The sequence below is a fragment of the Melospiza georgiana genome, chromosome Z, assembly GCF_028018845.1.
Source record: "Melospiza georgiana isolate bMelGeo1 chromosome Z, bMelGeo1.pri, whole genome shotgun sequence".
Classification (NCBI taxonomy): domain Eukaryota; kingdom Metazoa; phylum Chordata; class Aves; order Passeriformes; family Passerellidae; genus Melospiza; species Melospiza georgiana.
In genome coordinates, this window is record NC_080465.1 from 6,470,355 (window position 1) to 6,497,339 (window position 26,985).

A 26,985-nucleotide genomic window follows, 5' to 3' on the forward strand; every position below is an offset into this window, starting at 1 on the left:
TTCTGGGTCCCTTCTAACTCAGGCTATTCTGTGATCTGTGATCTCATCAGATCCACCCAGTCCTCTTCAGACCCTCCTCCTCCTCCTCCTCCTCCTCCTCACCAGCAGCATCAAGGAAAGCACTCATGGGGGCCTTCACTCTCTGCAGGTAGAGAATTTCTCAACACCACCACTCACTGTTTTCTCTTGCCACGTGGCTCATGTTCAGCTGGTTCAGGTACTTTCCTGTGCAGGGCTCTCATCCAGGGAGCTGCCTTGGCACTGAACCACTTCAGATCTGCATGTGGAACAGGGGTCTGCCCCCCAAAGGCCAGAATCCACCATCTTATAACCTTCATCATCACTGGAGTTTCCACTTTCCAACCCAGGTAAACAGAGACTCCATCTGTTCTCCCGCTGCAGGTTCAGGGTTTGCAAACTGCAGCAGATCTGGGGAACCTGTGCCAATGTCTCACTTGACCCTCCTTGTTCTGGACTCAAGATCTCCAAGCTCAGAGTCCCCTTGGGTCAGGAGCAGCTGGCAGAGCTGACTAGAGGCTACTGCTAGCAGACATGGGCTCATCCAGCTGTCCTCACTGGCACACTGATCTTCCTCCAAGATTGTCCAGGACTCCCCTGACAACTCATAAGAGTTCCCAGAAGACCAAGAAAGTCTCAGAGAAGAGTGGAGATACTGCTATGTCATTGGCTGTGTCTGCCAAACAGGGAAAAACTGCAGATTTTCAAGTGCTAGGTGCTGTATTTTTTACTTTTACTTTTTATGTCAACTACTGAAGATATTGGTTGACATAAACAAAACTACAGATGTCATAAGAAAGCTGTAAAACTCCCTGACATTGGAATTATGTGTATCAGCAATTTGCAAGGGATTTTTCCTATTTAAAAAAACCCCAAAAACAACAATAACAACAAAAAACCCCAAACCTTGGGAAAAAAAATCTGTAACAAACTAGTAAGCAGACTGACACTCCCTCTGACCAGAGGTTGTAGCAACACCACGGCAGAGACAATGATACAACAATCCTGTTTTAAACCCTTCTCTAGCTGTCTCCTGCTTATGGCAGATGTTCAGAGCCCAGCTGCCAGGACAGGGCTCACAACTGCCTGGATTTCTTTTGGTGAGGGATGTCACTCTCCTGGGTGCAAGAGTTGCTTGGGCTGGGGACAGTGCAGCTCTTTTGTCTTCCTTAGATCAGCTCAGTATTCTCTTAACAGCTGTGAAGCACTTTGATGTCTGTAGACAGAGGGATCTCCAGTGGCATTGGCACACAAACAAATCAGTGTAATTGCACTGAGAGAGGTGCAGAAGAGGTGATGAGAAAATGGTCAGCACAGGCACTGAAACAGCCTTGCTGGATTTTTGATTTTCATGTCAGGACATCAGACAAGTGGAAAAGCCCCCAGGGAATGCAGGGCAGGACCCCTGTGTTGCAGGTGTGGCAGGTACCAGAACCCTCAGTGCACAGACAGAGTCACAGGGGCTCCCTGCTCTCCTGCCCCTCCCTCACAGTGCCCAAATGCAGAAACTCTGCAGTGATTTTGCACCGCTGGTGTTGCAGAGCTTTGGCATTTCTGCTTGCTGATGCTGCTCTCCATCCCATCCTAAATCCTATTGGAATGAAACATGCTGGAACCCAAATTTAATTTAGGGGCAAAAAAAAAATTACTGGGAGATATCTTTCAACTCCAAAGTTTCCAGGCTACTTTTTTCTTCTGAAATGCCATGTGCTTTTCTGATGGTGTCTCCGAGCAGCTGATGTGGCTTAAAGTGCAAAGCAGAGAACCTGCAACTCTGCCTGCCCAGTTTGCTCTCCCTGCTAACATCAAGTAATGAAGCCCTCAGAATAGCACATGGGGCCTCTCCTAGAAGCAAAAGCCTTCCTGTACAAACCAGAAATGCAGCTCCCTCACTTCCCTTTTAGCTGCAACATCTTGCAGAAGCCTTAAAGGTGGTAATACCTTGCAGGCACAGATGTAGTACGTTTTTGGCATTTGTATTAACACACAACAATGAATCTTAAAAATCCAGCATAGTCAGTTCTTTCCTAAGTGAACTAATTGGGCAACATCTACTACTGGAGTTTCAGTAAGTATAATATATCAAAATTTATGCTAAAAAATTAAATTCCAGTATTTTCTGATGGAAATTCCTGATGTGTTTGTATTTAGTTATTTTGTGCTCCAATACCTATGTGATGAACTGCTGTGTCCAGTGAAAGCCAAGGCACTGCAGAATTCATGAGTAGGAGAGAGAAAATCAAATCCAGCCTTACTCTATCAACACTGACTTTATCATGTCCTCAGTTGTTTGTCCTGCTGCCTTATTCTACCACGTATAAAAGATTTCCATCTCCGCTGACAACCTTGGAGCTGGTGAAGCTCTGAATCTTTGTCATTCACAGAGCAGCATTTATTAAAATTCATAATACTTTTACGTGCTTCCAGATCCCTGCTATTTAATAGAGTAGTGCAGGTTCACAGTCATTAGACATTGATAAATGCAGCACTTACTGCCAGAAAAACCTATCTGTTGATACCAAGATTGCAGGACTCTTAGACCAACCATAAAAGTCAAATAGAGACAATGTTTTAAATTAAACAGAAAACAGTCAAAGACATTTTACTTCACAGTCTTATTAATATGTATAATGCAATATGAAATCCGTTTTTTTTTGCCTTTAACATTTTCCCAGCTGAACAGGAAGCTTTTAAAAAAAACAATTACTACTTTGAATCTCCTCTGCTGCATGCAAGTCATGTTGTGCCCGAGTATTTTAGTGCAAAAATGTCTGAGTCCTTTAGTACAATTCTTTTTCACCGGCAAGCAGTCATATAAAAAATTAATAATGACTGCTTCATTTTTCGGAACTTGTAATCATTTTGCTATGCAATTTTGAATGCAAGGTAAGGAAGAAGACCTGTGGTTTGAAAACTTTCATGAAATCCAAGTTCTGGTGCTCACTTTTCCCCCTTTCACTTGAAGATACCATTCTCTTTTCAATGTTAGCCCTGTCAAAACAAAGGGAAATATTCAAAGCTATTTGCTATGGCTATTTTTCATGACAAGGTTTGAATATAATTCAAAAATAGTCATGTCTGAACCCAGATTTGACATCACTGATCATCCTCTAGATGCTCATTTAACAAGTCTCCACAAACACTAAGGGCAGTTTAATTCCTTCTTACCAAACCAAGTGTTGCTAAACCAGGGCCTGGCAGCAGGAGTCACACATGGCTTTTATAGGGAGCTGATATTACCCTGATACTGCATCCTGAAGTGATTTCCACTGCACTCTTTCCCATACTGTCCACTCTTCAGCTCCCTATAAAAGCTGTGTTTGTGCAGCTCAGTGGGTTCACAAAACAGAGTGAGGGGCCAAGGCTTGAACAGGAATGTTTCTCCAGCATGCTGGTTCTAAAATATTGAATGTGGACAAGGAAATCTGTGTGCTGACTACTGGTAATCAACTGCATTTTCATACTGGGCATGCCAATACCGAGGTGAAGTTCCTGCAAGAAAACAGGACTGGGCAGGCAAAATGGGATTACAAATGTACACAGCTCTAAAAGTCAAAAAGGAAGATTTTTTTACTTGATTAATTTCTTTATTGCTTTCTGCTACCCATTCTCTTATTTTGTTGCATCCTCCATTCTCCTTATTCTGTCATCAGGCCTAGATTCCTTTTCTTTCACACCAGGTTGCATCACTTTGTTAGAAAGAATATTAGGACAAGTGCTTTCCTATGAGGATACTCAAAACCTAACCAGGCTACCTGTAAGAAAATCAGAAAACTCATCTGGACAAGGCCCAAAGGAACTTCCCTCAGCTGCTGCTTTTGTGAGCTGCGTCATGCCCAGACACCCACAGAGAACCCTTCCCACCTAAATAATTCTATGAGTCTATGACATTTCTTTTTAACTCAAAGGAGTAAAGTCTTGGGTTTATTATTTACTTGGTTGACCCTCGCTGCCTTTCTTGTCCAAACACAGCCAGTCTGAGTTTTTTGCAAGTCCCAAACTGCTTTACTCCTTCTACAGAAATATATTTTCAATAGGAATGAAAAAACCTAAAGCACAGCATGTTAAACCAATGCTGGTACTTATTCACATGACAACACATTTATACCATGTATAAACCACCTCTATTTCCACAATTTGATCAGTTTGAGAGTTTCAGTATGTTCCCCATCACTGTAACAGAGCTGAACTGATTTTTGCTTTGGCTGGTTTAAATAGGATCATAAAGATCCTTGATAACTACTGACCTAGCTAGCTACAAGTCAAATATTAGCACAACTAAAATTCCTAAAAGTACAATCTGATATGCAATCTATTTGAAAAGTAAATTCACTTCATTATAACTGGAATCTTACATTGGTCAGGCTCGAATAAGAAACTAGACTGCATTTATGCAGTACATTTACAGATATTTTTGCTGTAATTTTATAAAAAAATGCAGTGTTGAGACTACAGTAAATCAAATGGAAACTCAATCAATAGTTCCACTGTGAAAAAGAAACACAAACTATTTTAAAGTGCTAACCTTATTCTCTCCATGAAGCATGCACAACTCACAAAAAGTTTTGAGAAACCAAGCAGCCTGTTATATATGGTGTAAACTAAATAAAGGTGATATTAATTCAATAATGATGTACATCTGCACATAATAATCACACACTGAATTTCTGTGCTTTAGTGAAGTATGTAACAGGTATTGATACAGGATTAGCATTATTATTAGAGCTCCTGCCAGGTATGCAAAGTCTAAACTCCAAAGTCTCGATGAACATTTGATTCTGGGGATAGACATGCAGCATTGAATAGGTGGCAGAAGGAAACACAGGAAAAATTTGACCATTATAATACCAGGTGTAGCTATCCTTTAAGTCACAGGATGAACTATACTGAACTCATGAGAAAACTGACAGCAACCCCAGCAATAACTGCATCATTATTTCCAATTGCTTTAATCTTATTGCAGCATATTTTTCATAGGCCTCATCAACAATTACTCTAGAATCATAGAATAATGCCCTAGAACTGCAAAAACTTAACAAATTATTCAAATGCATTTTAAACCCATCCTGTTACATGGTTTCTTCCATTCATCTGCTCTTGTGTTTAGGTCATAAAGGAACTGGTAAGAGAAAGAAGTGCACAGCAGGTTTTGAAGTATGTTTTAATCTTTTAGGCTCTTTGCACTGACCCTCTGCAAACAAGCAGAATCTCTGCTGGCAGAGACCACAGCCACCCTTGGCACTCTCAGGATGTGCAGTGTGATGCAGATCTTATTCTCAGTGGTTGCTGTAAACATGCCACTCAAAAGTAAGAGTTACACACCATTATGAGCCCTCATTTGGTTTCCTGAACTGTGAAACAACTCTTTAAAAATCAACTTTGTTCTCAGTAAAATATGGATCAACCATGCACTTAACAACCATTTCTAAAAGTCTATTTGCAGCAGAAATCTTGACCAATAAATCACTCTGTTCCAAGACAAAGGTACATCTTAACTCCCGATTCTTTACCTTAAAACTGGAGTGTTTTAAAACTAGCACAATTTATCATTGTGAATTTATACGGATATCCTAAATCTGACCCTAGTCCGAACTTCTGAATCAGAAATATTATTTTAGGCATGGCATCAAGCTGAAAGATAATCTATGAAGGCTCATGAACTCTACAGCTGAGGGTCAATCTGTTACCATTGTTATAAGCACACACCATCATGAGTAATAATTTCATGTGTGTTAAGACCTGAGTGCCCATTTAGCATCCTGTGCAACAACTCTCAAAGCATCATTTCTACTGTCTCACTCATTTCCTGCAAACACATCCATATTGATCCATTTTCATTCAGTCTCTTCAATAGCTCCACTGAGCAGTAGCCACAGTTGTGATAAAATGATGTGTGCAAGCCTACCTGTGTAAAAAGCATTTGCTCTTACTTCAGGAACGGGGTCTGCAAACTGCTTGGCTCTATATCCACCATCTCACAGAAATTCCTGGTGAAATACACCAGTGAAAGAAACACATCAGAGAAGAATTGTTTATTGCAAAAATGCTGGGATGTGGGAATGGGCTAAGAAGAAGCACCAGGTGTCCCTTCAGAATGCCCCAGGAATTACAAAATAGATTATGAAATCTGAGGTGCACTGGGCAAGCAAGTTAGAAATACAGAAACATAAAGTATCATTTATCCAGAAAGATTTTTTTGTTGTTGCCACATTCCGCTGCAGTCATAATAGATTTATTTATTTGATGTCACTCAGGTACTGGCAACTGGATTATCCATTTGTGCTTTAGAGGGAGAAGATCTCACAATTCAGAAACTATTTGCTACCCACAGAAAGGCACTCAAATGTTGCCAGAAACTTGGAGAAGTTCTGGGTTGATGCAATACCTTAGGTTTGTATAGGATGCACAAGGCTTGGCCGACCAGTTCCTAAAGCTGGTATTAAAACTCAGTTGGAATGTCTAGAGAGCAAAAAATGCCAATATTTTTTCAAAGCTAAATAACTGAAACAAACCTATTAGTCATAAGCCTGATGTTAAGGATTTCACCCTTGAAACACTGCTGAAACAAACAACTCCTTTTCAATGTCTGAAGTGGCTGGTCTGGAACCAGAAACCAGGTCCTGGTTTCTGGGCATGATGCTTGAAAACACCTATTCCACTTTAAAAAATTCTCCTGATGTCAAAGCCACTGTCAAAAAGTTGGGATGGGTTTGATATTTCAAAATATGCTTTAAGCATCTTCTTTTGCTCCTGCATTTTTCATGTCATTCCCACTGATCAGCTCTGGAAAGGCTTGACTCTTGTACTTATGGTTACTTAGACTGCATTTGTGAGTCCCTACAGATTCCTTTCCACTCCTTTTAGACCTCATGCAAATTATCATGATAAGCAAGTGCAGGGATATTCCTACAGACCAAAACAGCAACAAAAAAGTTTATTCACAGATGCAGACCAGAGGAAATGGTGCAGCTGTATCACAGAGCAGTCAATAATTTGATATTACACTGCACCTTCCTTGGTCTGCAAATTGCATGTATCTGAGCAAATAATTAGCTCTATGTTGTGTGCTTGGGAAAGAAAACATGAAAATCCCTTAGGTTTTTGAAGTAGGCAAAGAAACAAAAGTTAATGCATTAAGGACTTTACAGCAATATCCATGAAACTAAAACCTAAGTATACTTTTGAAAAGAGAGGAGGGAAAAAAGGGCAGTTACATATTGTGTCCTGTATATTTTCACATTGGTATTTTAAGCCTAGTTAAAGCAGCTCAGTAATTATTGGAAATACCTTCCAACTTAGAAAGCCTCAGATATGGTTTGCAGACTTCTGCACACACAGAACACCTTCATGAACAGTGCCTGGTTCATAAACCCTTTTCTCAAAGACTTACAGAAACTTTCTGATCAGTAGTTTTTCTAGCAAAAAACCATGGAGTTTGTTTTAACTAACAAATGGGGAAAATGCATTTGTACTTCAGAACCAGAGCAAATCCAACCTCTCTAACTGCTAAGTATTTAAAAAAATCTGTACAATTCCTTCTCTTAGAAACCTGAATAAACAGAGCAACATTATAAATTACAGTAGCACTCAAAAGTGTTGGCTAGCTTCAAGGCAGAATGTAAACAGGTAAAGCAATTTGTTCACAGCATTCTCCTCTACTTCCAAATGCATTTCTTTATTATTCATAAAGACACAGAACTTTTGGTACCTTTAATCCCTTCCTGGAAAACTCCACCAGATCCATTGGTGGAAACCCAAAGATGTTATTCAGCTGTTCAAATGGATTATTTGCAATGGGAAGTTTTCAAAATAAAGGGAAGGATAAAAAAAAGGCTTCATGTGTCTTCAAGCAGGAATACAAGCCTTCTTTAACTTATGTTTTAAAAAAAAATTCAGTAAAGCACCTAAACTCTCATGGCAATCCCTTAATGTTAATTTTAATATGTCCTCAAGAAGCTAAGGAGAATCAAATAATAATCAAATTTATTTCACAGTGCCTATTTTGGCCAAGAGTCATTTGTGCTCTCTGCCTAATTGTGAAGCACTTTGAAGGATTTTTTATAGTCAGGTAATATGAAAGCTGCTTAGCAATTCAACAAAACTAATCCAAGGTTGAAGAGACACCTATTTACTGAGATTAAGCCAATTCTACAATATGGAGTTATCCAGTCCCCTGGAACAAAGGAGGTGTGTGGAGACAAAGAAGGCTGAGGAATGAGTGGCAAATGGAGAACATAAAGAGATTTTTAGAAAGAGAGAGATGGATACATATGCTGGGTGAATAAAATCAGAAACAATGAATCCCAGGACACAGAAGTGTCTGAAGCACAGGGATTTATGCAGAAGCATCACCCTTTGCACAGCCTCTGTCAGCACGGATTCTCACAGCCTAAGTGGGCATCCAGTGACAGGCAGTTTGTACAACACCAGCACATGACACATCCCCGGGGCACTTTGTCCTCACAGCATCCCAGTGGGGCAGCACAGCACATCCAGGCACGGCATGGATGGAGAAGGAAGGAACAGAGCCACTGAGGGCTGCAGCTCGTTCCAAGCTTGTTCACCTTGGGATGCTTTTCCAGTTAAAGGTTATGTCAAATTCTGATGCGATTTGTTTTGCACTCTCTAGGAGAACTGGACATTATCTTGACAAAAACACTGTATTTTAAATATCCAAAGTTGCAATCTAATATCTCTATGTCCTTTATGTAATTTTAATATCATTAAAGGCCTAAACAACCAGCAAGCTTTTATGAGAGAAATTACTCTTTTTAAAAAATAAGCAAATAAAAAGTCACTTCCAATATATTCAATGTCTTACAAATGTAACTTTGAGGACTACAGCAAATGTAAGAGGTCATTTCACACTCCTCAAATACTGCTAAAAATTAGAGGGCACCAGCCACTACACCCAAATGTACAAAACCTTTTAAATTTTCAGAATACCTAACTAGGAAATTATAATAAAACAAGTGCCACATATGTCACAAATGTTCTAAATTCACTGAGTTTTTCACAGCTCCCCAAGCCCTGCTGTGATGCTGATGACAAACAGAAGTTCAAGAGGCACTTGTCTCACTTACACAAACGATTTCAGTATTGCAGAAATTCTCCTGCTACTCGGTAGTTCAGCTGTTAGCTTGACTACACAAAGTACTGACATGAAAATGTATGTGGGCAAGGAAGAAGAATGTTTTCCTTCAGTGCCTCTGTAAGTTGAAACTTTTTTTTTTAATTACATTTGAACTGATATTTGAAGATGATCCAATCTGTCCAAACATAAAATAGTCAAAAGTAAAGGAAAATGTATCCCACCGAAGAAACAGAAATCCTGTGAGGTTACAGCATACTTACAGTTCAAATCCAAGTTTGTACCAAAATAAATGTAAGACTGGAACTTTTTATTTTTCAGATTTTTTATTTTATTCATTTGGGGGAAGGGGAGAAGATATTTTCTGTGTGAAATCCTCAGCCTTTTGCAATGTCCTATATATTGGGCTGTCAAAAAGAAACACTTTCCACTCTGCCTGCAAAAGCTTTCCTGAGGGCAGAATAATGGATTAAGTGTGAAAAAGTGGGATCTTCAGATTACAGAATTTAAAGATGCCCAATGTTTTAAGTTATAATGGTGTTACATATTTGAGTCTGCCCCTATTACCTTGTCAAAGTCAGCATTACAATAATCCACAATGAATCACAATGAAGAATATACATCAGTCATATATCAAAGCCTTTTGGTAACTCTTTGATCAATTTAAGACAATTTAATTAAATCTGGTTCCAGAAAATTTTAGTGTTTTCATGGGCAAAGAAACACCTCAGACGTGCCCAACTCCTTCAGGAGTAACTGCACTTGAAAATAAATCCTTATATAACTCCCTGAAACCCCTCAAGCCCTCAGGCCAGGGCCTGCGGTGTGAGGAGGAGAAAAAATTAAGTAGAAAATGCCTCATCAGCAGAAATCCCAGATCAAATTTCTCCTTTTGTTGCCTAGAGAGCCATTACAGTCCTTACTCTCATTGAGAAGAGGGTTTTCTTTGCAGAAAGAAAAGGACATTGCTTCTTCAATAACCACCATTCAAACACACACAATGGCTCTGGAGCTGCTCTCATGCCTTCCCCCTGAAGTCATGTGTAGTTGTGGGGGTGCTGTTTACTCACAGTATGGAACTTTCCTCCCAACATCTATTTGCTAAATGCAATTATCACAACCCCTTGCGCTTCCTGTCACTAATGATGATGTCAAACAGGCTGCAAAAGCCAGAACAACTCTTAGACCTACCAAATTCAAAGCCACACTGGACCCTCTCCTACAGCTCCCTAGCCTGAGTTTTCTCCTGGAAACCTGATTGCCAAAATGAGATGAACAAAGAGAGGGCAAGAGCACAGAGCACGGAAAACATTGCTGGATGAAGGCCTCAGAGCAGCTCACCAGTCCCACAGGAGGAGGACTGGGATTTGACTGGCATTGCACTTCTCCCACTTCCATCCCTGGCACTGCCCAGACCTCAGGAAGTTTAGTCATTCTGACAATTTATTCCTCACCTGCAGAAATCTGTCTGTACTTTCATGTAAAAAATGCATCTGCCAGGTGTGATTGTACCTTTCCTTGCCTTCAACCAGCACACATCCTTCCATGGAATGAGGGAATGCAGCACTCCCTGGATCAAGCCTGGTAAAATAGGGTAGCAAAACAATGGCACAGCTGTGCTGAAATGTTGGTACAGGTGCTTTTGACATTGCCCTGTCCCAGCAGGTGAAGGAGGGAGGAGATGCCCCACAAAGAGCTTTGGCCACCATAAGTGGGAAAGGAAGAATGGGATAATTTTCTTCCGGTCATCCCAGACGCTGCCTCTCCTCCTTTCTCTCATGCTTGCCTGCCATCCATGAGACCACTCCAGTGACCAGTCCTGGCTGAGACAGAGTGAAAAATCCCCCCAGAGTAAAAATCCATTTTGAATTAGGTGAGATGTCTAGGAAGGGTGAAAAATCTGTAAGGCCAAAGCTGAAGGGAAAACTGCAGGACAGAGATAGTGAGCAGACAGAGGGAGACAGAGAAAAAAAAACAGAAACGATTCAAGGGCAGGCTGCCCTGATCCAGGAATTTTTTTGATAAGGAGGAACTGGCGATAAATGTCACACAGAGTCCATAAGAATTAATATGTATGAACCTATTGTGAAACTGTATGCATATGCATTTGAGAGAGAGATAAAAAGAGACCTGAATTTGTCAGAGGCACACCTGCCTTTTTTGAGGAGAGAAATCTCTGCATGCATCCAGTGCTGTAATAAACATACCAAGCTTTACAACTTTCACAAAGTTGTGGGGTTTTCTTCTTTTATCCACAAAATATGGCCGGCAACAAACCCTCACACAGGCTGCTGTGCACCACTGGCATTTGTTGGGACAAACCCAGGGCATATCAAAAGCATCTCTGGCTCCATCCCTGACTCCTGAGGGCTCTGGGGCCTGTGGAGAGGGGGATGTTTGCACTACTAAACATCTGTCTAATGCAAACCGAGCCTCCTGAAGGCTTCTTTCAGTATGCTGTCTGCAAAGGAGGGTAGGGAAAAGGAGAACGTCAGTCTCCTGCACATCCTTGTTAATTGTTTACATGTTTAACAAAATGTACTGCACCAAATCTTCACAAACGTTTGGTGGCAAATGTCAGACTGTAATGACACCTCTTATAATATAATAAAGAATCATCCAGAAAGCTGCCTGCATTATTTGGGAGAGGGACTCAGATTTGATAAGTGGATCAAAATTAGTTTAATGATTCCCTATTTAGTCTTTAAATCCACTCATAATGTGACATTGTGTTTCCAATTAGGGAATGAAAATGTTGATTAAACATTTCTGTCATTTCAGATTACACATCACATGTTATCTCCTTATTATTAAAACTTTCATATTTTGAACATAAAAAGGAATTTGTAGAGTCAGGCACAGGGTTTAAGTTTTTATAATGAGCCATTCATCTTCAGGTCAGGTTCTATAATAACTAACTGCTACAAGTTAGTTCAGTGGGAGGAAAATTAAATGGAAATTAGAATAGCGGCTGAAGCTGTGTCATATTTGTACAGACTGAAGCACGATGGTATTTAAAGCGCCCAAACTCCTTGTGTCACCTCATTTCTACCTCTGCCACTACAATTTCATGAAGGCACACTGCAGAGCAGGCAGTTACCAAATAGCTACTGGCAGGGCATCTGACATGACAATCAAGGCTCAGCACTATTTTCTTAAGAGCAAATGACTCAAAACTTTTAATCAGAGGACAAGACTACAGTGGAGGAGACAGCACATTCTGGGGAACAGGCCTATGATAATTTTTTACTGAAAAATAAAAAAAAAATCAGTGAAATTTCTTTTCCTATTATGTTCAGGTAGCATGGCTGCTGCTGGATTTTTCTCCCACAGAAAAACATTGTCAGGAAAGCAGGCAACATTATTTTTAGCTGTCCTGCTTTTCACAGCAACAGCAAGGTGTCACACTGCTAATCAATTCTCATGGTTGCTTCAAAGCAACAAAAATAGGGTCTGTCCTAACCCAGGTAATCCAGCACAGGGCTTGGTGTCTGCGGCACCTCCTCTGGAAAAAAGGAAAAAAAACCAAACCACTTTACTTTAGTCTCAAAAGCACAGCAGTGGGAAAAGAACATCTCCAGTGTGCCTTAAGATTTACAGGGACTTTTCAGATGGAATGGCTACTATCAATCATCTCTGCACTCCCAGCAGGAAATTAGATTTCCTGTTGTTTAATGCTACAGTGCTTGACACAAGCCTATGAATTTGTAGTCCCAGTAGTGCTGCATTAAAAATCTGTACTGTGGACAAAGAGGGGAAGAATGCAGCAGAGAGAACATAGTTTCAGACACTACCTCTCTGGTTTTGACTGATTTTTAATTTAATGTTGTGTTTTAATCAGCAAATCAACTATGTGAAAGGACAAGCAATGTACATTTATGGAGCAAAAAAATCCTCATGACAGTCTTATCTACAGGAGGAACAATTTATGTCACTGTCACAAGCTGCCAACCAGGCCCATCATTCAATTCTTTAGAGGACTAAAAGTCTTCAGAGCTGCTTGTTTAAGCAATAAATTTGAGACTACCCATTTCTGATTGTTTTTATAGGGTGTTTTTCTGACCTCATTTCTGCTTTTCACTCAGTTTTATCCTTTCTTTCTCTAGCTATTAGAATAAAGCAGTGACCCATTGTCTCCATCAGAACAACAATTAATCCTTTGACAGTTCTGGGCACCTCTCTTATGGAAGGGCTCAAGGGACCTCAGAACTTGGGCCAAAGGGTGAGCATTCCATCCAAGCTACATCAGACAGGTGGTTCTGAAGGTGGTTATTCACAGGCAGTTATCTCCTTTTTGCCATCTAAATCTGAGGGAAGCTTTAATCCTCACTGGAAACAGAGTCACTTTCCTTGCCAGGAAAACTGCCTTATAAGCACCAGCTGAACAATCATGGATTTGAATAATGAATGTTGCCCAGTCTATCAGTATTAGGCTAAGTAAAATAAGAACCACAAACTACCATCTGTATGGATTAAATTAATAAAATAATAAATTAATAAATAAAAATCCCACCACACCAACTGCTTTTAACGAAGACATGGAGCATGAACTGCAGATTCACTGCTGGACAATTCTCAGCCCTTTGTGCCAGCCAAGCTTCTTCATCACACTTAAAGGTCAGGCATGCCTCATCTACATTTTATGTTCCACCTCAACTGAAATCAGAGCTGAGTGTTGCTTCCCAAGCCCATGAACCATCAGACTGTGAGATCAGAAATTTCCTTGAATGAGTTTTAGTCCCTGTGCAGCACCAAGATGGAGAGAGGTCTGAGGAGGATGAGCAATCACCTGCAGCTACTGCCCACCACAGGACTAGCCAGAAAACCAGACAGAGAAGTCTTGGATACACCCTGTCTCTGCCTGTTCTTGCATGCTTGTGCCTGAGATCTGGGTAACTCATGCAGGACTTTTTCAGGGGGATCTGATGGCACCAAGTATGAACATGGACATCTATGTGATCAACTAAGACAGCATCCTTTGCTACAAATAAAATTGCTAACAAATTACTTGATTCCTGCAGGGAAGAGCTGCCTTCTGTGGTGGCCCGGCAGCTGAATGCTGCACTCACCTCAACAAAGATGAAGCAGGGGATGATGGAATAACTTCTCTGGGTATTGTTTCCTAAAGCCATTTCTCATCACACTTCTTGGGGAGGCACTGTTCAAAACTTTATATCCTGAAAAAGAAAAAGACAGAGGTATTTCAGTACATTTCACATTTTTGCAAGCTCCAAAATTAGTTTCATAACATAGAGAACTGACCTAATACACCAAGGACACAGTCTAGTAAGAACTTCAAGGTCTACCTGTGTACAAAACACCCTGAGAAAGCTCTACCCTTACAACACAATAGAATAGACAGACAGAGGTTACAAGATACATCATATATAGAGCCAAGGGTGATAAGGAATACAATAGTTTTCCTTAAATACAATCCACTCCCAAGCAAAAGATTCTTCTTCTGAATTGTAAAATCACATTTTTCAGCCCACTGACCTGCCTACAGTGTGTTTTAAACCAGGAGATTTTGGTAATTGACTTTTAAACTTGCACTTTGACAGATATGCTTACAGTACACTGACTGTACACATGATCAGAATGTTTATCTGTATAAATCTGCTCAAGATGACAGCATGTGTTATGCACAAAACCTCTCTCCCCATAACAAGCAAATGCAATGAAGACCTGGGCTTTTTCTGCAGAGCTTTTCTGTTCTGATATCAATTCATACATTAACACATCAAAATCTACCCACTTAGCGTTTCTTCAGGCTACCGGCTATCTTAGTTAACACGACCCTATAACACTGAGCTAAGACACTATTTTTGCATGAAAAGTAGAAGAAGCAGAGAAAAGAAGACTAACACAAATTTTACAGACAGTGTCTGTCTTTTTCTGCATGCATGAGGCAACAAATCAAGAAGCTAAATCTGGTTTAAATGCCTTTACAGGGAGACACAGAGTAGGAGGGGAGCTGGAAAAGTCCAGAGCTGCCAGGTGCAGGATTGCACAAAGCATGAGACACAGGAGAGAATCAAAATCCTCTGCTACCAATTTTGGCCCAAGCACAATAAACAGCATCACAAATTCAGATGGGTCCAGCCTCACTTGCAACACTCACACAGAAACTCTGCCCTGATGCCAAGCTCCTCCATGCGTCAGGGCCAGGCAGGAGGAGGGAGATGGAACTGATGTATTTTGCAGAGGGTGCTTTGCACAGCATCCTCCTGTGACTCTCTGACCTCACTGGCACCTGGGTGGCAATTCAGGCCTTGGCACATGGAGCCTGTGAGGTTCACAGAGAGGTCAGTGACTTGTCACCAGCTCTCAGCAGGGCTACTGGGAGAAATACCATGGTCAGCACAAGGGAGCTCACCTGAGGACAGGGTGGAGGAGCTGGATCAGCTGCCAGTGCTTGCCACCTGCACCACAATGCAGGCTCTTGTCTCACCACCTGTGAACTGCTTAAGGTGTTCCTGATCTCAGCTCCTCACAGCTTAACCCACAGATGGAAAATACACAATGTATATAGTGGATTTAGGCACAGCAGAGCTACTGTGACTCCAGTGAGGCCACATTCTGTGTCAAGAAGAGCTTCTCAACTGCTAAGCATTGAGAAATACAGTTTCAGGGCAAACAAAATAGGCAGGAATGGCACCTGTGATGTACCTCAGACGCTCCATCTTACACTGTATCCAATTCTAAAATACAAATATTCTCAAAACATCTCATTTTCCAAACAGACTTCAACTTTACATATTAAATAAAATGGGGTTTATCTCAGAGGTTAGTGTCATTGCTTTAAAAAAGACAAGGTAATCCAACCGCATTTGGACCCTGGGAAAAAATTAATAAATCAGCAGCTTATTTTATAACACCACTTTTAATATCTCCAGCTCTTGTGCCCTGTGGCTTGGCAAACATAGAACCTGGTGGAACAGCAGGTTAAAGAGTCAGAGCAGCCTACAGAGCCTTATTCAATGAAACTTTTCTAAGGTTAGACTAAGGTTAACCAGACTAAGGTTAGAAATAACCAGGATTTTCCATATACAATACTGTAACCCCAAGCTATGCCTTCAGTTGCAGCTCATGTGTGTTCCTAACCAAAACAGAGGGTTGCAAGGCAATCCAAGAATTTAAATGCCATTCACAATAGATGACTGAAAGCAACTGAACAAACTGGCAAAGAAACTGAGGGTTCATAGTCATATAAAACTGCATGATTTAACACTAGGGGACCCCTGATTTCACAGATGTTTATCACCATGGCTGTTCCTTTAAGTTTATTGTGCACCACTGGTTTAAAAAAACTGCACTGGCTATGGGAAAGTATTTTACATGCCAGCTTCTCTCCTGTGTGATGACACATTTGTGTCAGGCTGAAGTAGGAAGAGACCAAATTGTTGCATGATCAGCTAATTCCTAGATTGTGGGAAAACCCTCAGCTACCAGTGCTTGGTCTTTTTATCAGGTTTACTTGACAAAAGAGCAAAGGGAAGCAAAGGTGCAGTCCTGGTGGGAGCATCATCTTTTGTCTCTGTTCAGCTGGCAATGAGTCCTCTAGGGATATTGACAGCAAAACACAGATTACAGCAAACCCCAGATGCTTTAGCCTGCAGAGCAGCCAGAGAGAACTCAAGATTTTCACCAAAATTTATTTTACACCTTATTATGGTCCTTTGAGCAAAACTGAGTTCTCTCTTACATAATAAGGTGTAAAAGAAATTGTGGTAAAAATCTTGTTTTCTAATCCGGGCAGACCTCTTCACACTGAACAAACTTTTGGAGTCCAAAGTCTCTGACCAAAGCAATGGCAAATAAAAGCTATAATATCAGCATCAACTTTCTCCATTTATTATTTCTGTTTTTATCAATTTGACTGAATTCCTAAGGAACTCATGTGAGGGAAACCGTAAGAGTCTTTTTGGATCCCACTAGCTGTGACCTTTTCAGGCCTGGTATGTTATCACAGCATGAGAGTAGAACTGGTCAAACCTACTCTAACTAATTAGAATTCACTGTAGAGATATTATTAATAATCTGAAGCTTTGGTATTATGAGATGCTTCCACTCTTAAAACAATATATGTAATTGTAGGATGCAATATATATTTGTGAATTAATTAAAATTAGCTCTCATCTTGTTCAATGTACCTCACCTGTGCATTTTCAGAAAGCTCCATATCTACAGCACAGGGGGTCATTGCCTGGCATCTCCTGGGAGAGCAAGTGGAGGCAGAGAATATAAATAAGTTAATTGAAAACTGAATGAAAAAGACAGCAAAGAAAAAGAGAATTCAAGCTGAAGAGATTTTTCTTGCCTCAGGGGTCTGTCCAGGGGAATGGGTTTCAGAATGCCCCATTCATGTATATTCTAAAGCCCTTTATGTGAGCATGTGGCAGACAGCAAGGACATATCTAGGACAAACCAGCATTCACTGAGCCTTTACAGTGTGAGTTCCTGCAGCAGCCACAGCATATTCAGCCGCTGTTCTGTGTGATCAGTCATCAAAACAGTTAATTGTGGTCTATTCCTCTGGAGACCCTATGGTCAAACCTATGTTTTTTAAGCCATGTCCTGCATTGGAAGGAAGAGAAGATGAACAATGCATTTCACACACTGCCGCAGTGGATGTCTGGGTTTCTGTGGAGAACCCTCAAACCAGCAATCCAGACATGCTAACAGGCCCTGTTCATCACAGTTTTTAACTGCATTTCAGTTAAGCAGAATCAATGCTTGTTTGTTTTTCTGTAGGTCAGAGATCACCAGCCTGAAATCCAGGAGTTGCTACACAAACCACAGCAGCAAAGCCACTGGCACATGTGGGATACCACCTCACAGGAGAATCCCAAATCCTCCTGACCAGGAAAGAGGTGAGGAGGGTAACCACTGCACATTTGGTACCAGGATGTGATGCAAACACAAAAAAAATGGTTTTCTGTCTCTTAGTTTCATGATCGTTTCAGCAGCAGCTAATATGCTTCCAAAACAAGGTGTAAATATTACGTTAGAAGGAACACCAAGTATTTCTGTAACAATATAAAAGATACTTGAAATACATCAGTATTTCCTTATGCAAATTACTTGAATCTTACGGTAGCAATTTGCAGACCTCTGCTGGCAATTGGCTTCAAATTAAAAAGATCTTTACTCTCATTAAAACATTTATTCTGTTTACAAGTAAAAAAAATCATCAAAACCTCTGCACCATTACATCAACCTCTGCACCATTACATCAACGATCATTTTGCCCAAATGAAACACAAATTGCTTATGTCAAACCCCTGTTCAGTTAAGGAAACAAATTAAAAACAATACTGCTGCTAACAATGATTATCTAGGCTTTGGCAAAGAACTGTATCTTTATAATCACTATATATTATACTATCTCTTACAGATCTCACTGTAAAGGGGGGTCCTCTATTTCCTGTGGGGGGAAACAGTTGAAGCAATTTGCCAAACATCACAGAATGACTCAATGTACAGGCTGAAGAAAGACAATTCTTCTCAGACTCCTGTCAGGCGCTCTGTCCACTTGACAACACAATCTCTGCACTTCAAATGTGCTTGCTAATTCCTGCACAAGAAATTGCACATTTCAGGAATACAGGTTTCCCTGCCTGCTTGCTGCTGGAGCCAGCAGAACACACAGTGCAACGTTACAAAATGAGGGCTGATCAAACACGCCCCGAGATGTGACAGCCTCACATTTTCTCTTTGTAATTTCACCTGCCATGTCCAAAGGCTCCACATTATCCCTGTGCAAGCTCTCCATAAGCATGCCTGCAGTTCTGAACATGTTGAAACAGAAAAATAGAGGGTTAAAATGCCTTCCCCAGAGCTCTCTTCCACATAAATCGAACTGATGCACAAAAAAGGGCCGAAGGAATAAAAGTAAGATTTTACTGCAAAAGGCAGTCAGTAAATTCCAAGTACAGATGTTACTGTTCTCAAAGTAATTGAAACCACAGTGGTGGCATGAATCACTTCAAAAGCCAAACCACATGACAAAAAGCACAAATGGCTTTGTGGCATAACATCTGCTTGCCAGTCTTGCACCCAAACACAAAGCAGACCGCTTGCCTGAAAACAGCAAAACTAAGAAAATAACAATGGTTGCAACAATTACAAGGTACAGACAACTGGCACTCTGTTACCTCAGTGGCTCACAATGCACTAATTTTTCCCTGTGTTGAAAATTGCGAGGCAAGATGTATTCTATTACCATCTGTATGGCAGATAACCTTTGTCAAGTGGGCAGTATGCCTTATCTCTCTCTTTGAGTGATCACAAACACTCCTCTCTCCAGAGGGGACATTGCTGATAACAGGCTATTGAATGTCACTGCATGACTGATAAGAACTACAGCATCCCATTGTGGGATGCTCTGCCCAGAGGGAGGAGCCAAGCATTGCTACCCAGATATAATCTGGAGGTTCTGAAACACCAGCATGTGTTCTCCACTGGATTTCCCAGAGGAAAAGCAGCTGTCTCTTCTTCCACTGGATGTTTGGAGGAAGAATACATCCTTCTCTACAGAATCCTGCTCCAATAGAATCACACCTGACACCCCAGGAGGGCTGAAGCCACATTTCCAGTTGGACTGCTACCAACACCCCACAGGGTGTCAGGTTGGGTTCTGACTCTGTCAGTGTTGTTTTAGTGTACTACATTGTTTATTTTATCCTTTTATTTTTCTTCCCTATTAAAGAACTGCTATTTCCTACTCCCATATTTTTGCCTGAGAGCCCCTTAATTTAAAACTTATAGCAATTCGGAGGGGTGGGGAGGGTTTACATTCTCCATTTCAGGGGAGGCTCCTGCCTTCCTCAGCAGACTCCAAAACCAAGACAACCTGCCAAGGAGAAAGTTATCCTTTGGATTACGTTGCCTTTGAGGAAATGTGCCCTACACACAATGGGGCTTGGGAAAAAGGGAAGACACTTATACCATCAAAGAACTCTTTACTCATTTCCCGTGAACTGAGAGGCACAGGGACACCAACACCACAGCCACTAAACCAGTAACATGGTGTGAGACTGGAGAAAATGCCTGTCCAAACCTGAGTGTCTGAGTCATGCTTGATCTTTAGCTGTTAAATGTGAAGTTGTCTAGTGGCAATAAACAAACAAACAAATGTTATGTGCAGCTTCAGGCCTCGGCTGGTGGCTGTCTCCAAGGGCACTCCTGTGTGAGCAGCACAATGTCCCACTTTGCCAGAACACTGAAAAGGGGAACTGAACTGGCAAAGCAGAAGCTCAGTTTACTGCATATAGATCTCACCCCAGAATACAATTTATTATCAATTCTCCTGGTTTCTGCCAGGAGAACAATACCATTCAATAGGTACGCCATTCAAATAAATTGCCCTGTCAGTGAAAGTGCTCCTTAAAGGTGTCTCCACAGGCTCCTGGCCAAAAAACTAATTACATATCACTAATAGCAGCCAAAAAAAGGAATAAAAACAATATGCAAAATAAATCCACACATGTTCACCACTACATAAAAAATATTTTGCAGCATTTAAAGCAGAAAATTTTTCTTTCTCTGATGAGAATTCTGACTCTTTTCTGCTAGCAGAAGTCGCATCTTCACATTCAGCACTTGACACAGAACAGTGATACATAAGTAATAGAGTTCACAGCATATCTGAAATTATTTCTGTTAGTAGATAGCCCATCTGGTTATGAAAAAAGCTACATTAATAACTATCTTGATTCCTAAATTCATTCTTTTAAAAATGTGTTGCTGAATCCCTGGTGTCAAAGCAGATTTTGATACCTGGAAGAAAGTGATGCCTCAGATTTCAAGGGTTGTTAGAGTTGTTTTCCCTTGTTACCAGCTTCATGTAGAAAATATCCCACGACTGAGTGGCAAATAACAGTACAAAGTCCATGGATAGGCAGACTTATAAGGGTTCTGCACCACTTATATCTTCAAGAGAGTTCAAGTGTTATGTCAGCACAGCAGAGGGCCTCTAACATCATCTTAGTGAGGGGAGGAAAGTGACATTTCAATGCCACAGCTTCTGCCAACAGAATTTTCATTTATACCACTTGGCCAGAATTCTATAGATGTCAAAGAGAACCCAAACATATCTGAGTGAATAGCAGGTATGTGCATGCTAATATCCAGAAAGCCAAACAAAATGGCCACAAGCCCAGTTCTGAACCCTCTCAAACCCATGGACCTCTCCTTGTCCAGCAGGTCTGGAACCATCATCATGGTTGGTCTGCTCCATTTGGTGAGACACTGAATTCTTTTTGAAATTTTTCACTGTATCACTTACTTGGTGTTGTTTTGAATGAAATGCACTGGAATGTGGTGTCACATCAGCAAAACCGCATGAATGAAAGGTTTTACCTGCTATAGCTGACAATGCTCCTCTCTTTTTTTGCAAAAGGATTAGGGGCACATGATAAATGAAGAAGGAATCTGACTAATTTCATTATGGAATTCTTTAAGAAAATAACAAGCAGTCTCCAGAAAAAAAAAAAACAAAAAAAAAAACAAAAAACCCACTAAGTTTATCTATGCAATTACAAGACTGTCCTGCTCCTAACTGTCCTTTAAGTAAAAAAAAAAAAAAAAAAAAGCCACCCTAACTGCTCTAGGTCACATTTCAGCCTTTCAAACTTTAAAGTGAATCTAAATGAAACCCTTGTGGGAAGAAGAAAGACTATTACTGACCTCCACCCATCCCACCTGAAGTCACGTCACCTTTATTTAGACCAATCACCTTGCGATCTTTTCTGAACAAACAAAAGGCACGTTTCAGGTTGTTTCTTTTACTTCTGACTGGTTAAAACTCCATCCACCTCTAAGGTATTTAAAGCAATAAAATTGCAGGTGTGGTCAGCAATAATGTAACTCTTCCTGTACATAAAGGATTCTGAATTACAGAGATAAATTGCATGATCAGTGTAATGGGAATGTAGTGGGATATTATTCGAAAGTAACATAGCTGAGATCCAGAACTGCAACTCCTTGAGTTAATTAGTCATGGGCTTGAGATACAGCTACTCTGTTTATGCTAAATCACCATCTGTAAACTATTCCACGATAGTTCTACACGGATCGTCTCCTTTGTATAACTCACCAAAAAAAAAAATCAACACCATTTCTGATTTGCACCTATAGGCTTGCAAGGTTCTGGCTGGAAACCGAAAATCCCCAAGGTACTTGGGATACTATCATGAAGGGCTTGTGACCAAATTTTACGCTCTGAAACTAGTTCAATTCTGTTTGGTGAGTCCCCATGCAAAGGACCAACAGGCATTGAGGAAACTGAACAATTTCAAGAGGAGAAAACCAGCAGCCTCCACCTCAGGCTCTAAACTGGTGAAAAAGGAGGGAGACCAATATTGAAGAAAAAGAAGAAAGCAAAAGAAAACTTCAAGAATATAGCAGGTAACAGTAGAATGATGCAGATGAGAGGAAAATTGAATGAACTACATGGAAACTCCTATGGGATGGAGGGTAGGAGAGTAAAACAGACCACAGCTTTTCACGTGAGGTAAAAGCACAGGACTGAAAATTTCATCTATCACTAAAATAGACTCTAGAAAACACTCTAACCTCACCCTCCCAAAAGCAGCAGCATTTTGCCAAAGATAACTTAATGTTATTTTAAAATTATTAAAATACTGTATCATAAGAAAAAAATATTCAAAGGCATTTTCTTCATTCATAAATTTGTACTTTACTCCAGAAAACTGGTTTTCATTTTTTTTTTCACAAAACCTTAGCCAACTGTTCGACTGAAACCTATTGAGCTATTAAAAAAACCAATTGGCTGCTTATGTGTTAGCAAGAATGAGAAATATTTTCATTTATAATGGAGCTTCACAGCTCTGCACAGACCTAATTTTGGGAATGCCAATATTAAAAACGTATTTCAAAAATATGTGCTGCATGGTGCTTTTGTATGCCACATCTGCTGAGCCTAAGTCCAAGCAAGCTGCTGATCCACTCATTTAAGTGCAGGGATGAAGGCTGTGCAAAGTGCCAGCTACTCTCAGGCTTCAGATGGACATCTGTGAGTAAATTCCCAAACCCCTTTCCTCCCACTGCCCTTCTATGACAGCTTAGGAACCCAACACTTTGGGGGGGTGTTCACACAGGTCTCAGTATAAAGATCAACAGGCAGAAATGTTGAAATGAGCATGGGAAGGAGCAGAGCACAGCAATGCTAGACAGGGTAAGGGGATGAAAATCAGGTGATTAACGTGGTTGTATTTATTTCTGATATTTTTTTTTCCAGGGGATGAATTCTGCATTGGAAATTTCCTCTCAAAATCATGGTGAGCTGGTTTAAAAACTGGTCATGTAACAGGCACAAGCCAGTGGACTCCAGATAGAAAGAAAAAACCCATTCATTTTGTCCCCTCAGGGCTCAGCAAACTGTGTGAGTATTGATTGCAAGCTGTAATATTATGAAAGTAAACAAACAACTGCCTCTCCACAGTGTAGCCTTTGGCGACGAGGTCCAGGGGCAGGGCCTCCTGCTCCTCTTGCATTCTGGAATTCACATTGGCAGTGGAGCTGTCAGGGACACACAAGGACTGCACAGACTCTGGAAAACCCAGCAGCAAGCTCAATCTCATGTGGATCTTTTGTTGCTTCACTTGGTTTATAAACCTCCACCTTCCTCCCTTGCCAAGACAGACAATGGATTTCTAGCATTCCTGCTCTTTTCCCTCATAAAAAACACCTTGGCAGAAGCTCTCCTTAATAGCAATGAAAAACAATTTTTTTGCTTTCCTCTTTTCTTTATCTGTGTCCATTATGCAGCCAAGGGAAGTATAACCCCCATCAAGTATAATCCGCATATCCCAAATTTGCCCACTTGTAAGGACAGTACTGAGCACAGCTCATGCAGTTTATGTGGGCCTCATAAACACTCCCTGGATGGAAAGCCAAGAATTTAAGAATCTAATGTTACACTACTACATTTTAAAAGAAAAGAACTACTTATTAGTCCAAATCTATTTATTACTATAAAAAATACAGCCAACTATAACAAAAACATTTCTGAATTTACAGACCTTGTAATACCTCTCCCTTCTCTGTACTGTTATGCTAGCCACAGACTCCTCCGTGAATCCTGCTTAGTCTGGAGGAGGAGAGAGGGTCATGGCACAGGTTTTCTCCAAGAGAAAAGCACCAGGGCTGATGGTGAGAGTTTGTTCCTCTTTAGTGCACTCAACACCTCTTTGGTGGGTGGGATAGATTGATTGGCTCTGGTGCCACCCTATATTCAATAGATTTCAGGCCTCCGCTATTGTGCCATGCCCGCTGTTTCCCATGCTGCCATTCACACAGTTCATTTTTAAAAGAATAGAGACTTGTTTGTTCTACTCATTAGTCAGAGAAACTGATGAGGATCATTATAAAAATAGGCACTAAATTACACAACAATATAAAATCAAGCTAAAGCTAAACCTGATCAGGTAATGCCACTCCTTCAGACAACTGCTGTAAGAGTTAAAAGAGCAGAACAAAGCTTTGGGCAAGCCCTGACAGCCAAGGTCTGACAAACCCTTATCCTTGCAGAATTATTTCAGAACCTGTGCTCCTACTAGAAAAGGCAACAGCATTTGTCTGGCTGCAAGGCCACAAACCTGTTTTGATGGATAAGGTTGCCCTAGATTTTGATAGACTGAAAAACATGGTTTTTCACCTATGAATCCAGCAAGGCTGTTGCAAACACTTCTATGGATTTAAGCTCCTCATTAGGGCCAAGCCTTGGTATTCTTTGAGGTCTGTGCTCTTCCCTGTGCAATTTTGTCTCGTGACACCTACAGAGGCTTCAGAGAAGCTCACACAGACATTGTTTGAGATATTGGGCATTTGATTTTTAAAGCCAATACAGTCTACACAAACAACTGAGCTGTTAAATTTAAAGTGGCTCAGCCCACAAAGACAAATTCTGAATTTCCTGTAGCTGAGACCTTAATGCTACTTCTAAGAGTGTGATGTTACTGAAATGACATTCTGTAAGAGTTTTAATGAGACATGTACTTACATCATGAGACATGACCATTTCAGGTCAACTCTATACAGAAAGTTAGCCAGTAGTATTTTGTGGACAGTTACACACCACCATGAGTGTGTGCTCATACAAATTCATATAAACTCAAATGCTACTGGAGCCTGCAAATTGCATGAGAGACCATGGTTGAAAATAAAGTGAACAATTTTGCATGCAATCTGACTTGGTCAGAATATGATTGAACAGTCATTTGAACACTAAAAGCTGTCAGAGGCATATAAAATATACCATCATGTCCTGTGCTGTTTGCTGCCATCCTTCCAAGCAGACCATCAGAACATCATGTCTTGTTTAATAGCCCTCTACTACTGATGCACAGCTCTCACCTCTAAAACACCATTATTCTAATTTTCAAAAATGAACTGATTAGCTCTTTAAAAATGGAAAAATTACTTCCAGCAAATTGGTATAAGGCTGCGTATCACACATACATACAGCATTTTTGCATAGAGGAAACTGTTTCTTACAAAAAATTTGATATTTTCTGCCCATCCAAAGGCCACCAATTTATGCACTGCTTTTATGAAATACCCCAAAGACAGCGTTAGACAAAGGTGCAGTCACCCCATTCACAACATTGAAGGACTTATGAACTCTGTTAAAACTCAGATTATCACAGAAAGCAGTTCTAGATTTGGCTGATGTATGTGCAGTCGCTGCTTCTAGTGCTCAAAACATCACATTTTATAAATGCACAAGAGTTATTTCTCTAGGTATGCATAAACACATTAAAAAAAATATATTGAAATACTATATTCCCTAATCTACTAAGCACAATCAATATTAATAGTATGAAATATACATATTCTCACAAAGAAAATTATTTTCTGATTTGCAGATAATGCAGTTTCAAATTTGATCTTCTTTCTCTGCTTCCCTTAGTTCATATTTTTCTCCCGTCACCTCAACCATGAGAACTGACATAATAAAATAACTGACATAATAAAAAAACATTGCACCACTGTGTTCGCGTATGTGACAGCACAAACAAAACAGGAACAGGGAAAAGAAAAGCCAAGAAATGCCAAATCATTAATACCCATGGCACTGGAATGGATTATACACTGCAGCAAATACAGCACCCTGGAATGGATTATAGTTGTATATATCTTGTATGTGCATCCCTTCTTTCCCTCTGATGAGCAAGTCCTCATCCCCTGATTCTCTTTCACTTCCTGCCTCCTTAGGGTAGCTGTCCTAAGAGCAGGTGTCACTCTCTGCACCTGCTCTCCAGTGGTTTTTAAACACAACATTATGCAGCTGCTCTGGGCTCTTTAATTCCTGGTGAACTCTCAGTACTGCCAGAGTCACAGGCTTTCCCCAGCCTCTTCATTTTAATCCATCAGTTTTTGTAAGCATCAAATTTTGTGTGAGCCCCAGAAAGATGAGAGATGGGCTGTCGGCTGGGACTGAGAGACTGGGGGCACTGGGTTTTATTTATTTTCTTGTGCTGATCTCCCCTTCCAAATACCCGAGCATGATAATTTCTGAAGCACTGCCCTGCTGCTTCCGCTCCCTCCACAGCCTTTGTGCCAAGCAAAGGTGCCACAACCTCCCTCTCCTCGTGTGCACGCTGCAAAGGCAGCAGTTTTGTACAGCCTCTTTGTCTCTTCCTAGCCCTAGGATTTTTTCTTTAGCCTATAATCATCTGTTTTCCTCCCAAAGACTCCTATTTTTCTTACCAGGGTTCTGCCTCAGGCCATGTAGCTCACATATTTCCAAGTCCTAAAATTAGATGCAAGGCCGTTCACCACAGCTGTTCTACATGCAGCACGCAGGTCTTGGCTACATCTTGTGGTTTACCATAGCAATCCCCAAACTT

At 40.6% G+C, this 26,985-nt stretch overlaps 1 protein-coding gene across 1 annotated transcript in view; it reads right to left on the reverse strand.

The window, feature by feature from the left end:
• PLPPR1 (phospholipid phosphatase related 1) overlaps positions 1-26,985 on the reverse strand; it is a 119,396-nt gene that overhangs the window by 48,014 nt on the left and 44,397 nt on the right. Inside the window, exon 2 of the mRNA XM_058043906.1 lies at positions 14,179-14,286. Within this exon, the coding sequence (XP_057899889.1) occupies positions 14,179-14,241 (63 nt within the window). The 5' untranslated portion in view covers positions 14,242-14,286. The remainder of the gene's footprint in view (positions 1-14,178; positions 14,287-26,985) is intronic.